The sequence below is a fragment of the Alosa alosa genome, chromosome 20 (genome assembly GCF_017589495.1).
Source record: "Alosa alosa isolate M-15738 ecotype Scorff River chromosome 20, AALO_Geno_1.1, whole genome shotgun sequence".
NCBI classification, from domain to species: domain Eukaryota; kingdom Metazoa; phylum Chordata; class Actinopteri; order Clupeiformes; family Clupeidae; genus Alosa; species Alosa alosa.
Genome location: NC_063208.1, coordinates 7,365,375 through 7,378,697, shown reverse-complemented (window position 1 = coordinate 7,378,697; position 13,323 = coordinate 7,365,375). Strand labels below are relative to the sequence as shown.

Here is a 13,323-nt window from a genome sequence, read left to right as displayed (position 1 = left end):
ATGCTGTTTATGAACAAATTCTTGACCACAACCGGATTTATTGTTTGGGTGTGGAAGACAAGTGTCATCTTCGCAATCACTAAGGAGCCGTTCCTGTAGAAAGACAGAAACCATGCATTCAAACATCTTTCTCAGCTCGTGAGTATGGACAAATTGCAAAGCAGGGATGAGTTCCGGACAGGGTTTTTAAGGAGAGCATACCTGAAGGACGTGTCAAAAGCACCATCATAGAAATCCGCTGTGGTGCAGGAAGAGCAATTGTAGACACTATCCATCTGTAAAATATATCAGACGTGTCAGTACTCCAACCTGCAGGTTATTGCCATAGTTATATGCTTGAACGTTCTATTTGGTTCCCAATCTACTTCCTCTGCATTAAAGGTGCCATGTGTAATGTCCGCCAAAAAAAAATCAATTCACACTCCACATTCCATAAAAGATGGGGGCAGTATACCTCCAGAAAGTGAGTTGGTTTACCCTAGAGTAACAACCGAGAAACGTGTATTGCAGTTTGGCTGGCGGTTATGTTGCCCGCATACTGCCTCCCATGGCCGAAACTGGTATTATGACACCTGTCGGGCTGTGGCTAGTGATTTAGCATGCTAATTCAGGTTGATATCTCTGCAGCACTATACCTTGTCATTTTTTTAATGACATCATCGCCCTTATTTCTTCTCATTCTTTTGATGCGTGTAGCTAATTTTTTGGATATTTTTACCTCAATTCTTACACATGGCACCTTTAAGATAACATATGGAATGTTAAAACTGAAGCCTTGTGGGGCCAACTATGATGCTGATAATGGAACTCTCTTGAAAGGGTCTATACAGAGCCTTATAGATAGAGAGTTGCGACAATGGGTGTTTAAAATTCGTTAAGGTCACGTGGTTCATGTAAACGTCAAAAAGTTCCCGGAAGTGATTGACAATGGATTAGAATACATTGAATAGGCTACTGTTCAATGATACAGAGCCACGATTTTGAGTAATTGACAGTCAATAAATGCATTGATATACAATATTTATAACACAGTGTAATTATGACCGCCGCCAGCAGCGAAGCGGCGGTCATAATTACACTGTGTTATAAATATTGTATATCAATCTTTTTCGCATGTCCAAATTTCCGTCAAGGATTCCCGGGACACTGAAAGACCGGGGTAGACGAAACTTGGTGGGCATGTAACCCCATATGGATAGCATGGAACCATCGTTTTTCGTTTTGATCTGTAGCCCCCCCGCTGGACTGCACCCCCCGAAAGAAGGGTAGGGCAGACACAGTTTTCTGTGAATATCTTGAGAACCGTAAGGTTTAGGAGGACCATTTTTTTTGTATGTTGATCTCAAGGGGCCATGTCAACCCATTCCATAACCACTCATTTCATGTATTGCATGTGTATGTAACCACTCATTTCACCTAGTTAAACACAAAAAAGTAAAAATGAGGTGTTGTAATCGCAGGTATCTGTGACCTAACATAGTCAAAACTGCACGAAATTGGAAGTGTAGGATCATTATGACACCCTCTGAATGCACGCCAAGTTTCGTCGAATTCCGTTCATGGGGGGCCACACAATAAATTAATTTATGTTACTATACACCAACTGGCCTGTAGGTGGCCGGAGACAGTTTTCTGTGAATATCTCGAGAACCGTAGGGCCTAGGAGGTCCAACTTTTTTTTGTATGTTGGTCTTAAGGGGGCATGTCAACCCATCCCATTACCACTTATTTCATGTATAGCGCCACCTAGTTAAAAATTAAAAAGCAAACAATTAGGTGTTTTCACCACAATATCTCTGGCTGACATGGTCAGAACTGCACGAAATTGAAAGTGTAGGATCATTATGACACCCTCCAAATGCATGCCAAGTTTTGTGAACTTTCGTTCATGGGGGGCCTTACAATAAAATAATTTATGTGTACATTTAGTGACCGTACACCAACAAGGATTCCCGGGACACTGAAAGGCCGGGGTACACGAAACTTGGTGGGCATGTAACCCCACATGGATAGCATGGAACCATCGGTTTTTGTTTTGATCTGTAGCCCCCCCGCTGTACTGGACCCCCCGAAAGGAAGGTAGGGCAGACACAGTTTTCTGTGAATATCTTGAGAACCGTAGGGCCTAGGATGACCAATTTTTTTCGTATGTTTGCCTCCAGGGGTCATGTTAACCCATTCCATGTGCACACATGTGCATAAACAGATACACACGCACACACATACATTCACTGTAATCATACGTATGACACATACTCACACAGTAGACATATGTACGCATGCATGCACATGCACAAACACACATACGCAGGCATACACAAGCACGAACACACACACACACACACCCACACACATAAACATAAACGTGTACACGCACACATGCACACAATTCAAGAATTTCTCAGAATTATGAACAGGCAAGATGGGGGTGGGGTTGTATAAAATGAATTTTACATGTGAAATCTATGAACTAATCATGTTTTGGGTACTTGTTGTCTAGCAGATACCAGTGAGAATTGAGTGTGGATAATGCAATTTAGTGAGACAGTTAGAATCATATAGGCCTTTCAGCGTGATTTATTTTTGTGGAAAAAATGTGCTGGACTGGGCGGCGGTCATATTTTGTACCGCTCTGCGGTACATCTAGTTATTGTGTAAACTGTGTATCATACCATTACAACAATATTAAATTAAATTCCAGACCGTATATCGTAGCCTGCTAAATATCGGAAGGTGACATTTTTTTCTCCCTTTTACGTATGTGTCACTTAGACCTAATTTCTGTACAAAACCAAGACGGGAGATTATTCAGAAAACGCAATTGCACCCACCCCATAAGTGTATCTAAATTATCGTTATTAAAAAATGACCTATCTACCTATCGATCTATCTATATGGCTCTGGTCAGACCCTTTCAAGAGAGTTCCATTATCAGCATCATAGTTCACCCCACAAGGCTTCCGTTATGTTATCTTAATGCAGAGGAAGTAGATTGGGAACCAAATAGAACGTTCAAGCATTGTTTTTGTTTTTATTGTTGAAAGGGTCTATATTGTACTCAAAATTGCTCACCAAAGCCTCAACCTCAGTCTTTAAGCTGTTGTAGTAGACTGAAGTGGTGTCCAGGAGGGAGTTGTTAAAAGTCCGGTTGACAATCTCCAGGTAGAAGAAGTAGGAAGAGGATTCAACTTCCCGTTGGTAGCGCACAACTCCAACTCCTGGTTGAAGGCCTAATGTAGAGTATGATAAAGTAGGAAAGGTTAAAGAGACCTTTCGTCATTTTTATATATTCTGTAATTCCTCAGGTACTTAATAATAATAATAATAATAATAATAATAATAAATAATAATAATAATATGTTTATTTTATATAGCGCCTTTCTCAAACCCAAAGTTGCTTACAACAATAGACAGATAAACAATAACAATACAACAAAGACAATAAAAATACAAATAAATAAATAAATAAACTTGCTCTCTATTATTTTATGTTGTCCCTGAAATGTCTGGATTCTTACCTTGACATTAATGTTATGTTATTATTACATCATCTAAATGCACACTCTGTATGTTATGTTAAGTACACAGGCCTACATCAAATACATATGACACTTTTACAGCCCATTATGCATTCGGTTATCAGAAGTTAATGCACAAGCCAACATTTCAAATGAAGGCTACACACATAAAGTAAATATGTCCCTACCCACCTGTTTTCTATCAATATAACACCACGTAGGACATAAAACCTGATTGACTTGCGGATTGCTTTCAGGCATCTAATGTTTATTCCTTATAGCCCAGTGTATCCCATTGCATACAGAGCATTTCCATTCACAAGACTCTCTGTTTAATATTCACCCAGTGAGCAAGAAACCGTGACAGCTGAATGGCTTTGAGCCACTGACTGTTTTTGTTGATTATGACAATTACAACTCAGCAGAATTATACATTTATATAATATCCTTTTTCATCTTACATCCGAATCAAGTTTTCTTGGCTATTCATGATTTGTCATAAATTTTGGTAAAATGTTTCTTTTCCCTCCTGTAAATATGCAAACTCACATTTAAACCTAGAGGTAATTGAATTGTCATCATTATGAAGTGTTTGTTTAATAAGTGTTTAAATATTTTCATGGCATCAAACCTCTATAAAGACAAACTTTAAGGTAATCATTTCTGTGATTATGTAATAGCTATGTTGTTTCAAACAGTCAACATCAGTAGCCAAGTTTGATAAAATTGCTTGGCATATTTAACGGACCAATATGTTCCAAAGGAGAAAAAATCATGTCAGACCACAACCGACCTGTCAAGAGGAACATCCCAGCACAGATGATCCCACCACAAAGGATCACTCTCAGCCACACACTTGACTTCTGCATGTTTTTCAGCTCCCTCAGTTAGAGTTTCAAATATATAAAACAAAAACAGCCACAACAATCTATCCCTCCTGAGTCTAAGCGTCTGCAAAGAAGACCTGTGGTCTATGTCTCTCTAAAGAGTGTACTGTTTTATCAAGAGTGGAAGCTGATCTGTCATGATAGGGATCAAGCCACATTTTTATGAAGGACCAAGGGACAATGATAGGAAGGTGTGGCCTCTTGAGAGATATGAATTACGCTTGGGGTTTCTTTCTTGTTTTTGCAACAATGATTCATAATCTTCAAACCCACACCCACAGAATTTACAATGTGTCACATTTGTGTATCAATGTGTAAGAGTGTTGTAAGAACCAATCAACCAGAGGCAAATAGGTGTTCCAGGGAGGGCTACTATGGAAATACCATCATAAACTTTGCGTAGTGTTCTGATCTTAATCCAAGATGTCCACATAAGAACAAACTGTATGTCAAACCCTTTCCAAATACATATATATTTTAATAATAGCTCAATGACTCAATTTTTAAATCTGGTGAACCACAGAGACTTCCACTATAATGTATTAGACCCACAACCAAAACAAACATATGATGAACATTGTAGGACAATTGTACATTTTATGTTCTCTGACACTTTTTCCTTATTCCATATGCAAGAACAAACACATGCAAATTGTTTAAAATACCTCCCCCTGGCCTTAATAAAGATCTCTAATGCAAATTGTTTAAAATACCTCACCCTGGCCTTAATAAAGATCTCAGCATGTTTCCTGTTGTTCCTATTCCTACCTGATGTATCTGCTTACACTGTATTTTTAACTACAAATATTATTTTTCCCCATTTCCCACCTCTCTCTTGTTTCTTTGTTTCTCTTCTTGCTGTTTTTTCTTCACTAATTCACACGCACGCACGCACGCACACCGAAGGGTTGCTGATTCGATCTCCTGATCAGTAGGAAAAATGTGGGTGGGGGAAATGGCTCTGCACTGCTCTCCCATGCCCACATCCACGGCTGAAGTGCCCTTGAGCAAGGCCTCTAACCCCTCACTGCTCCCCAAGTGCCACTGTAGCAAGGCAGCTCACTGCTCCGGGTCAGTGTGTGCTTCACCTCACTGTGTGTTCACTGTTTGCTCTGAGTGTTCACTAATTCTCGGGTGGGATAAATGCAGAGGCCAAATTCCTTGTATAAGTATACTTGGCCTAGAAACCTGATTTACATTTTTATTTTACATTTTTACACACATCCCCACTTCTCTAAAATGCCATTCCCTTAATTTACCCTTTTTATCATACCCCCCACACACACACACGTTCTGATTCATCACCTAAGTGAAGTTTACCGTATAGTATTATAATCTATATCCCTGTCCTCTATAGTGTTCCTACAGTCTTAATACCTCTGTAGTAGCCTACAGTATGTCCCAATACTAAAAGATTCCTTTCTTTTCCTTCCTTTCTATATTTATCTTTCTAGATCTAGTGTATATACATATATCATATTTTATCCCAAAACACTATGAGGTATAATAGTTTTTGGCAAGGGTTCTCTTGCATTTATTGTCTCATACTTTCTCTTGGCCTCATGGCCTTGCACAGGCTCTGTTAACAGCCTTGTATTTGAGATGCCTAATTGTTGATGGAATAATCTCAGTAAAAGTGAAATGGACCCTTCTAACTATTGTTTGACATTTGCAATACATATCAGAAAACAGTTCAGGTAGTAAGCTTATCTGGGAAGTAATAGTGGAAGGTGAAAGGCACTGCCTTATTCTTATTTGGAGAAGGCTGTCCTCCCAACCCAGAGGACCTGTCACTACAAGATCTGTCAACATTCGATAGCATTAATAAAGAGAATGACCTTTGTTTATTGTTCCATGCCTTGATTGGTTGGTCACTATATGCGAAAATAAGTGATTAGATCCTTGTCCAAGACTGAAAAATTATTGCCACAGTATTTAACTAATGCTTGATTGATCTGAACTGACTCGTAAATTCAAATTCAAAAGTGGATATGAATATTTTTAACATACATGTTTAACATATTTAATATCACTCCCTTGGAATCTCAACATCTTCAACGCAAACACCACTGGAGCAAGGAATTTGCAAAGTAATCCGAATTAATCAAATGGCGTAAGAGGCTTTGTAGAACATCAGATATCAGAGAGGTTAAATGGTCAGGATTACATCAGTTGAATGTTCTCTGATAGTTCTCAAAAAATGTTCTCCGATAGTTCTCAAAAAATCTCAACCCTTTCCCAAAGAACAAACTACTGGAACATTAAAGCCTTGAACCTACCCAAAACCTTCTATTGCCCTAGATATCATACACATAAGAGACTGGATGGGGGTGGGGGAGTCAATTATTGTAATCCTTATGAGTCAACAATAACCATCTTTTGGGTTTGGCTGAGAAATCTTTTCAGAGTCTTAATCAAACATGCAGTTCTATTTTAGGAAAGAGTCTTAATTTATTTGGAAATGGGCAGGTCATATGTGGGGAGGAAGTGGTACAAAGGTTTATCCCATTGACGTGTGCAGATTGTTAGAAATGTTTGCACTGGCATAGTAATGGCACTTTAATTGATTAAAGTGAAAAGTAATCCATTTGGAATGGTTCTTATGTGTCCAGATAGAGTTAATACCCTATTATTAGTTAATAGTGACTGACTGCCCCTCCTTTCTTCAAAGCTCATCTCAAGACCTTTCTGTTTATCTTCCTCCACCACATTGACTTACTACATTTGTTTTGGCAATGTATTCTCCACAAAAAAACAGATTGAATAACTAAAAATATAATGTTATTAATCATAAACTTGGTTAAATAAATAAGTCGTTTATCATCACTTTTATGTGACTGTAGCCTACAACAGACCATCTTCTTTGCTTCAGGTGGAATCAGGGAATCTTTATACAACAGCGCCCCCTACATGTGTCGGAAAGATCGCAAGTAAATTGCCTACCGTTATTTTTTTTTTAAATGCAGGCAACAAATTCCTCATTCAAAGTGGAATTATTAGTAGCCTAGATTGAGATTGATAGCTAGGTCTAAACAATTAAGGTGATAACCTAATCTCATTCATTTTGTTTGCCTACTTTTCACAACACAACATCATTATTAGTCTGTCTCTGCTTGCTTGTTGTGATTTTTTTTTATTTTAGTTGCATTTCACAATTTTCCCCAAACCGATTGGAATTACCGTGACATCACCTTGAAAGACGTTTAGGAACCTTCAATGCAAGGCATTGATTTCCCTGATTCTTATGTTCCTGTCGGACCACCGACGTGCGCTGGAGCTACTGCGCTTGCGCTAAGCGCCTCAGAGGTAAACATGCCGACTCACATGGTAACTCGGCACGTGAAAGCATGAGAGTGGAGTGCTGTAACTGTCGGTGTGCGTGTTGTTGGAAAGCATGTATAAGTTCAGCTGAATGAACGAATGTGGGCAGCACCAGCTCCTCGCAAGAAGATTTGCCCGCTGGCATCCCCATCGCTAATGCCTGGATGGAAAGTGGCCTTTTACTCTATCTGCCTAGCCATTTTCCAGTTGTGAAGTTAACAGTTCACCAGGAAACGTGCTACGCCTTTAGAGTACTACAGGTAACGTATGCTAAATTGCTTTGTAGAGAACAATCACACAAATCAACAAAAGTATTTTTTGAGGCCTGCACGTTTTTGCTTTTGCTGTCTGTACGTAGGGAAATATCAGATTTATGAACTGAACGTTTTTGACATCCTCTTCGGTCTTATGGTAGCCTATTCGTTAGCTGTTCAGCTGCGAATGTCTTGTCACAAGCTGTCATTTCTGTCGTTTCCTGGTGTTGTAGCTGGCAATTTCGGTGGTAACGTTACTTTGTTACCCTGTATATACTTGTGTATTGTTTTAATGCAATTCGAGATCCATCATTTCGACGTGCATACAATCTCTCCCATCTCGTTTGGTAGATATAGCCATGGCTGGACGAGGCAGAGGACGAGGCCAGTATACTTTCAATGTCGACGCCCTTGGCATCAACAAAGGAGAGGCCCTGCCTCCGACCATGAACAAGCCCTCTCCCTCTCCCCTGTTCCCTGTAAGACCCTCTTTGTTTTTGTTGTTATTCTTTAAAATGTTGACACGGTTTCTTTGGTAGAGTGTGTGAAGCTAATTAAATATCTTTGTAGCCTATGCAGTTCCAGCCAGTGCCTTTGCAGACGGGAGAGGCAGTGGAGTACATGCTCGCCCTCAAGCAAGAGCTCAGAGCTTCTACAAAAAACCTTCCATTTCACATTGTTCCTGCTAAACCCAAGAAGGGTGAGTGGTAAAGTGTGTGTGTGTGTGTGTGTGTGTGTGTGTGTGTGAGACAATGGCCATAAATAGCACTACAAATTCAACCACTTTCTTTAGGCGTTTACTTTCAACTTGTCAGTTTTAATGGAGCTACATAGTGCTATTTAACAACTCGATTGGATTGTAAAGTGAGTGTGGATGTACATTGATTGTTCTCTTTTGTAGATGTAGAGAGATACACCGACAAGTACCAGACCTCGGAACCCAAGAATAACACCATTGAGTGGACCCCAGGTGAGCAATACAATCCCCAAACAATGAAGGCGATCTTATTTTGCATGCTGATGGTCTCTGCCCTGTCTGACAAAAGGCTTGTAAAGTATAGATGGTCAAAGCAAAGATCTTTGATTGCCACTTTGCTTGAGCCCTCCGGCCAAAGCTTGTGTTGTGCGCACATTTTTTAATCTAAAGTGACTTAAAGTACACTTATTTTCATCATAATTGTTTCATCGTAAGTGCTGTGCACAAGCAAAGCATATGACGCATATAGGTTGCTCATTGACCTGTAATACTTTTAACTGTTGAATCTAATGTAGAATATTATGTAAACAGAATAGTTAAGTGTATTTTATTGAGAGTAAGAGATAACAGAAGCCTCAAGGCAAATGTATGTAGCAAGGTGCAAAAGTTCAGTGTTTCAATCAAAATGCAGAGGTATACACACAGAAAACTAAACCAACTTTCAAAGAAAAGGATAACTTAGTCGAAATTAGTAATGCAGGGAGTTCAATGTTAAATGGCCATTTCCATAGTTGTTAAGTCGTCAAGTTGATGTTGTGTTGAATTAGCTGCTGTTTGTGTTGCAGACTGGAGTCGGCTGCCAAAGGAACTTTGCATCAAAGTTCGAGAGCCCCAAAAGGCCAGTAAGTAGCCCATAAGGAGAGGTGAACGCTATACACACGAGATAGAGCTGTGTTACACACATGAAATACACACTGTGTCTTTAAAATGAACAAATCTCATGTTACACAGAGGCACGCCCTCCGATGAAGAGGAAGATGAAGGTGGAAGTGGGGAAAGAAGAGATTATCGAAAAATTAGAGGTACAATCCAGTGCGTTGGTTTTGTGGTATTATAGTCTATTTAAGTAGCCTGGAGATTCCAGACCCTGGTAATCTAGAAAGATTAAGGGTCTGGCCACGAATAATGTAATGGCCTAACTCGAGGGGCGGCACCAAGCATGCATTTGAAAATCTCACTGCACGCAATTGGATAACACAATACGACCAATGTTTACTGACTGATTCTGGACTTAGTCGCAATTGGATAACACTACGACTGTCATCTGTTTAGCTCGCCTCTGGCCCGCCTATATCAGATACGTGATTGGCTCCCCGCGATACAAGTGGCAAAAGTAACGTTCATCATTACTCATTGCCAGAGTGTCTTACAGAGACAATTCAAATTGTGCTCTTGCGAGAACTCTGGATTTTCCAGGGTACTATTTAAGTGTATTACCAGGGCTTAAATTTCACTGCGGGATTGCGGGTATTGCGCATAATTTGTTCAAGTCCCGCAACTCTAGCCATCATAATGCGAGAAATTCCCGCATACACTTTTACAGCCTGTCTGATGACGTTAATATAGCCTAATCATTAAGTGGCGTGAATGCGGTGCTATTGACCGGACTGATCAACTACTGAGTTGAATTGAACATAGCCTCATGCAGACGCACACACACACACGGAGAGAGAGAGAGAGAGAGAGAGAGAGAGAGAGAGAGAGAGAGAGAGAGAGAGAGAACCACTTTGCGCTTACGCAAATAGGCTACGCTACCATGGCAAACTTTTACATCTGGAAAGAGCTCCTTGGTAACTATCCTGCTAGCTCAGGTCACGTCAACACTTGATCCCAGAAAGATTGTCTTCGACATGTCAACATTTATTGTATCTAATGACATAGAAAACATAATGATTTGCATACACATACCGCACTATGCACAACTTTTATTCACTAGCGACTACAGCCTAAAACCGTCAGGTTGAAGGGGGGCTAATTAAGTAAAATGCTATACTTTAAAAAATGCATTATTAAATAAATACACTCTATATGAATTCAAAAATATATGATAGAAACATATCACATAAGCTATCATTTTCAGTGTGTGTTTGTGTGTGTGGAGAGAGTCAAGCAGAATCTAGGATGTCCACTGTTGTGAATGATCCCACTACAGTATATATTACTGATGACGTCAGGGTGGTGGGGGCCCCAAAATCAAACACTTTTTTTTAAAAAGTATCGAAGTATTGAAATCGCAATTCTTGACTTGGTATCAGAATCGACCCCCCCTCCCCCCCAAATTGTGTAAATCCCCCCTACATGAATAACCTAAGGGGGGAATTCCCCCCCATTTTGAAAAATGAATTTTAAGCCCTGATTACAGTGTAATACAGTGTATTTAAGAATGTACCAAATTGAATTTAATTTAATAATAATCAACAGTAGGCTTCAAATTCAAGTTCCCACACAAACATGTTAAATAGCAGACCATATGTCAGTTTAGTCAATTAACATCAAAAAAAACATTTGACACCTTTTCAAAATAATATTCCCATGCGCATCAAAAATATTTTCAGTGAATTTTAGGTTAACAATATCTACAGCTTACTGTACTGAAAATTCACCGAGCTGAGACTTCAAAAACGAGGTACACACCAAACAGTGATTTTTGCACCGTTACACCCCTATTCTATAAAAATTAAACCACTGACATTGGCAGGGTGAACATTTCTCAGTAACCTTTGACCTATGAGATAGTCGCAATTTTATGGCAGTATTTAACAAAATGTCAATTTGATTTTGCCATGAGTAACCATGTTTTAATCTGTAGACACTAGAAAAGAAAGAGGCGGAAGGGAAGTCTGACGAAGAGGAGGAAGACGGAGAAGGGAACAAAAAGAAGAAGAGTGAAGAAGATGAGGAACCAGAAGAGGAGAATGATTATGATGACGAAGACATTGAAGACGTAAGAAGAGAAGTTACTTAGCTATTTCCAATGCAATGCGAAATACCTTTCATGCCGTGTAACTCACATTTTGATTTCCCCTGGCAGGAAACTGATTACATCATGTCCTACTTTGACAACGGAGAAGACTTCGGTGCCGACAGTGATGACAATATGGACGAAGCCATATACTGAAGTCAATCCTCAGTAAATCCTCGCTCTCTGGGTTTTACCTGTATACCTTTAACATAAAGTAAACAACGATTTTTTTACAAGGTGTTCTGACCAATCAGATTCAAGCGGACAGACATGGCAGGACACTATAACACCTTTCGTAAGGTGAGCTGCTAAAATCCACCATACTTGACTCTGGCGAGTATGCCCAACTGCTAACACATAAGCCAGCTTCACGTATGGTATGTTCATTATTTCTTCACACAGGATGTTAGTGTGCCGTGGGACATTTTGAGTGTCAAAAGTGTGCCGTGGCACAAAAAAGGTTGAAAAACACTGAGCTAGAGTATAGTACGATTTTCAATTAGGAGATAATTCTTTGAAGCAGGCATTGCTTATTGTTCTTCTAGCACCAAAGCCAACTTGAGGTTGGGCCAGAACAGGAGTTTTATTCTGAGATAGCATCTTGCAAAGTCATGCAGGCTCACATTGCAGAACTTATTTTATGTGCCTGTATTTTTTTTTTTTTACATTTTTAAATGTATTTTTTTAAAGAATCTTTTACAAACCACTAATAATATCATTTCATCTTTGTGATTTCAGATTGCTATGACCGTGTAAGTGTAGGTTTCTCATTGCCCTTCTGTGGGTCATACCAGCATGCTATCCATTTTCTCCCTATGTTTAAATAGTGATAAACTGCTAACATGGCTAAAATGGTAGACTTGCCTTTGAGCGTGAAAAAACACTGGTCATTGGTCATGAGGAAGATTATGTGAATTGTGTGGGGGGAAAAAAACCTTTTACAATTGTTATTTGTTCTGTCCTAAGTCATGTCATTGTTTCAAAAGGAAATTATACCAATTCATGTTTTATGGCAGTATCTGTTTTGTCATATATCATAATAAGCAATAGGTGGTGATCTGTCTTTCAGCATGTAGAAGCTGTACAAATGACACAAATGTGACTCTGTACTTTGCATGAAAGTATAGAATAACATAAATATGAAGTTAGTGAAAACAACAATGCTATTGGACAGTAAAATGTACCATTAAACTGTTCTCAGGCCTTATTGTTAAATGTCTGACAATAACTTATTTTGTGTAAAATTGGCTACATTTCAGTATGCAGAGTTTGCTTTATTAAAACCATACAAGCAATTGTATTAGTTCTGTTGATATTTCAAGATTAGTTATTCTATAGTGAGTCATGTATGTTCAAAGTCGGCTTACTTCTGGTCTGGCATAAACTGCCAAACAGCTATATTTGAAATCAGGGTTGAAGGGCTATATTTTAAATCGGGGTTGAAATTCTCGGTTGGGTTTTGTGAGAACATAGTACCAGTGAAAACACACAGAGATGTACAGATGTGCTTACAATGTCTTCTAAATCTGGACTTGTTTATTCCTATCTTGAACAGACCTCTTTGGGAAAAGATTAGGCTTCTTTTGAGCAGTTGTCAACACCCTGGAGTATATTTTTATTAGTC

At 39.2% G+C, this 13,323-nt stretch overlaps 1 protein-coding gene across 1 annotated transcript; it reads left to right on the top strand.

Moving 5' to 3' along the window:
* The first annotated feature begins 7,710 nt into the window (after positions 1–7,710).
* Positions 7,711–12,999, top strand: LOC125285252 (DNA-directed RNA polymerase III subunit RPC7-like). Its single transcript, XM_048229606.1, has 8 exons — positions 7,711–7,986; positions 8,332–8,459; positions 8,551–8,680; positions 8,882–8,950; positions 9,523–9,579; positions 9,689–9,759; positions 11,547–11,681; positions 11,769–12,999. The coding sequence occupies exons 2-8, from the start codon at positions 8,340–8,342 to the stop codon at positions 11,853–11,855; spliced, it is 669 nt and encodes a 222-aa protein (XP_048085563.1). The 5' UTR covers positions 7,711–7,986; positions 8,332–8,339; the 3' UTR covers positions 11,856–12,999.
* The last annotated feature ends 324 nt before the right edge of the window (positions 13,000–13,323 follow it).

What these genes read in the sequence shown, in the direction of transcription:
- LOC125285252 (XM_048229606.1), top strand. Translation starts at nt 8,340, where the DNA reads ATGGCTGGACGAGGCAGAGGACGAGGCCAGTATACTTTCAATGTCGAC. An exon ending in CACCATTGAGTGGACCCCAG is followed by an intron (nt 8,951 to 9,522) that starts GTGAGCAATACA and finishes TTTGTGTTGCAG; the next exon opens with ACTGGAGTCGGCTGCCAAAG. An exon ending in ATGACGAAGACATTGAAGAC is followed by an intron (nt 11,682 to 11,768) that starts GTAAGAAGAGAA and finishes TTCCCCTGGCAG; the next exon opens with GAAACTGATTACATCATGTC.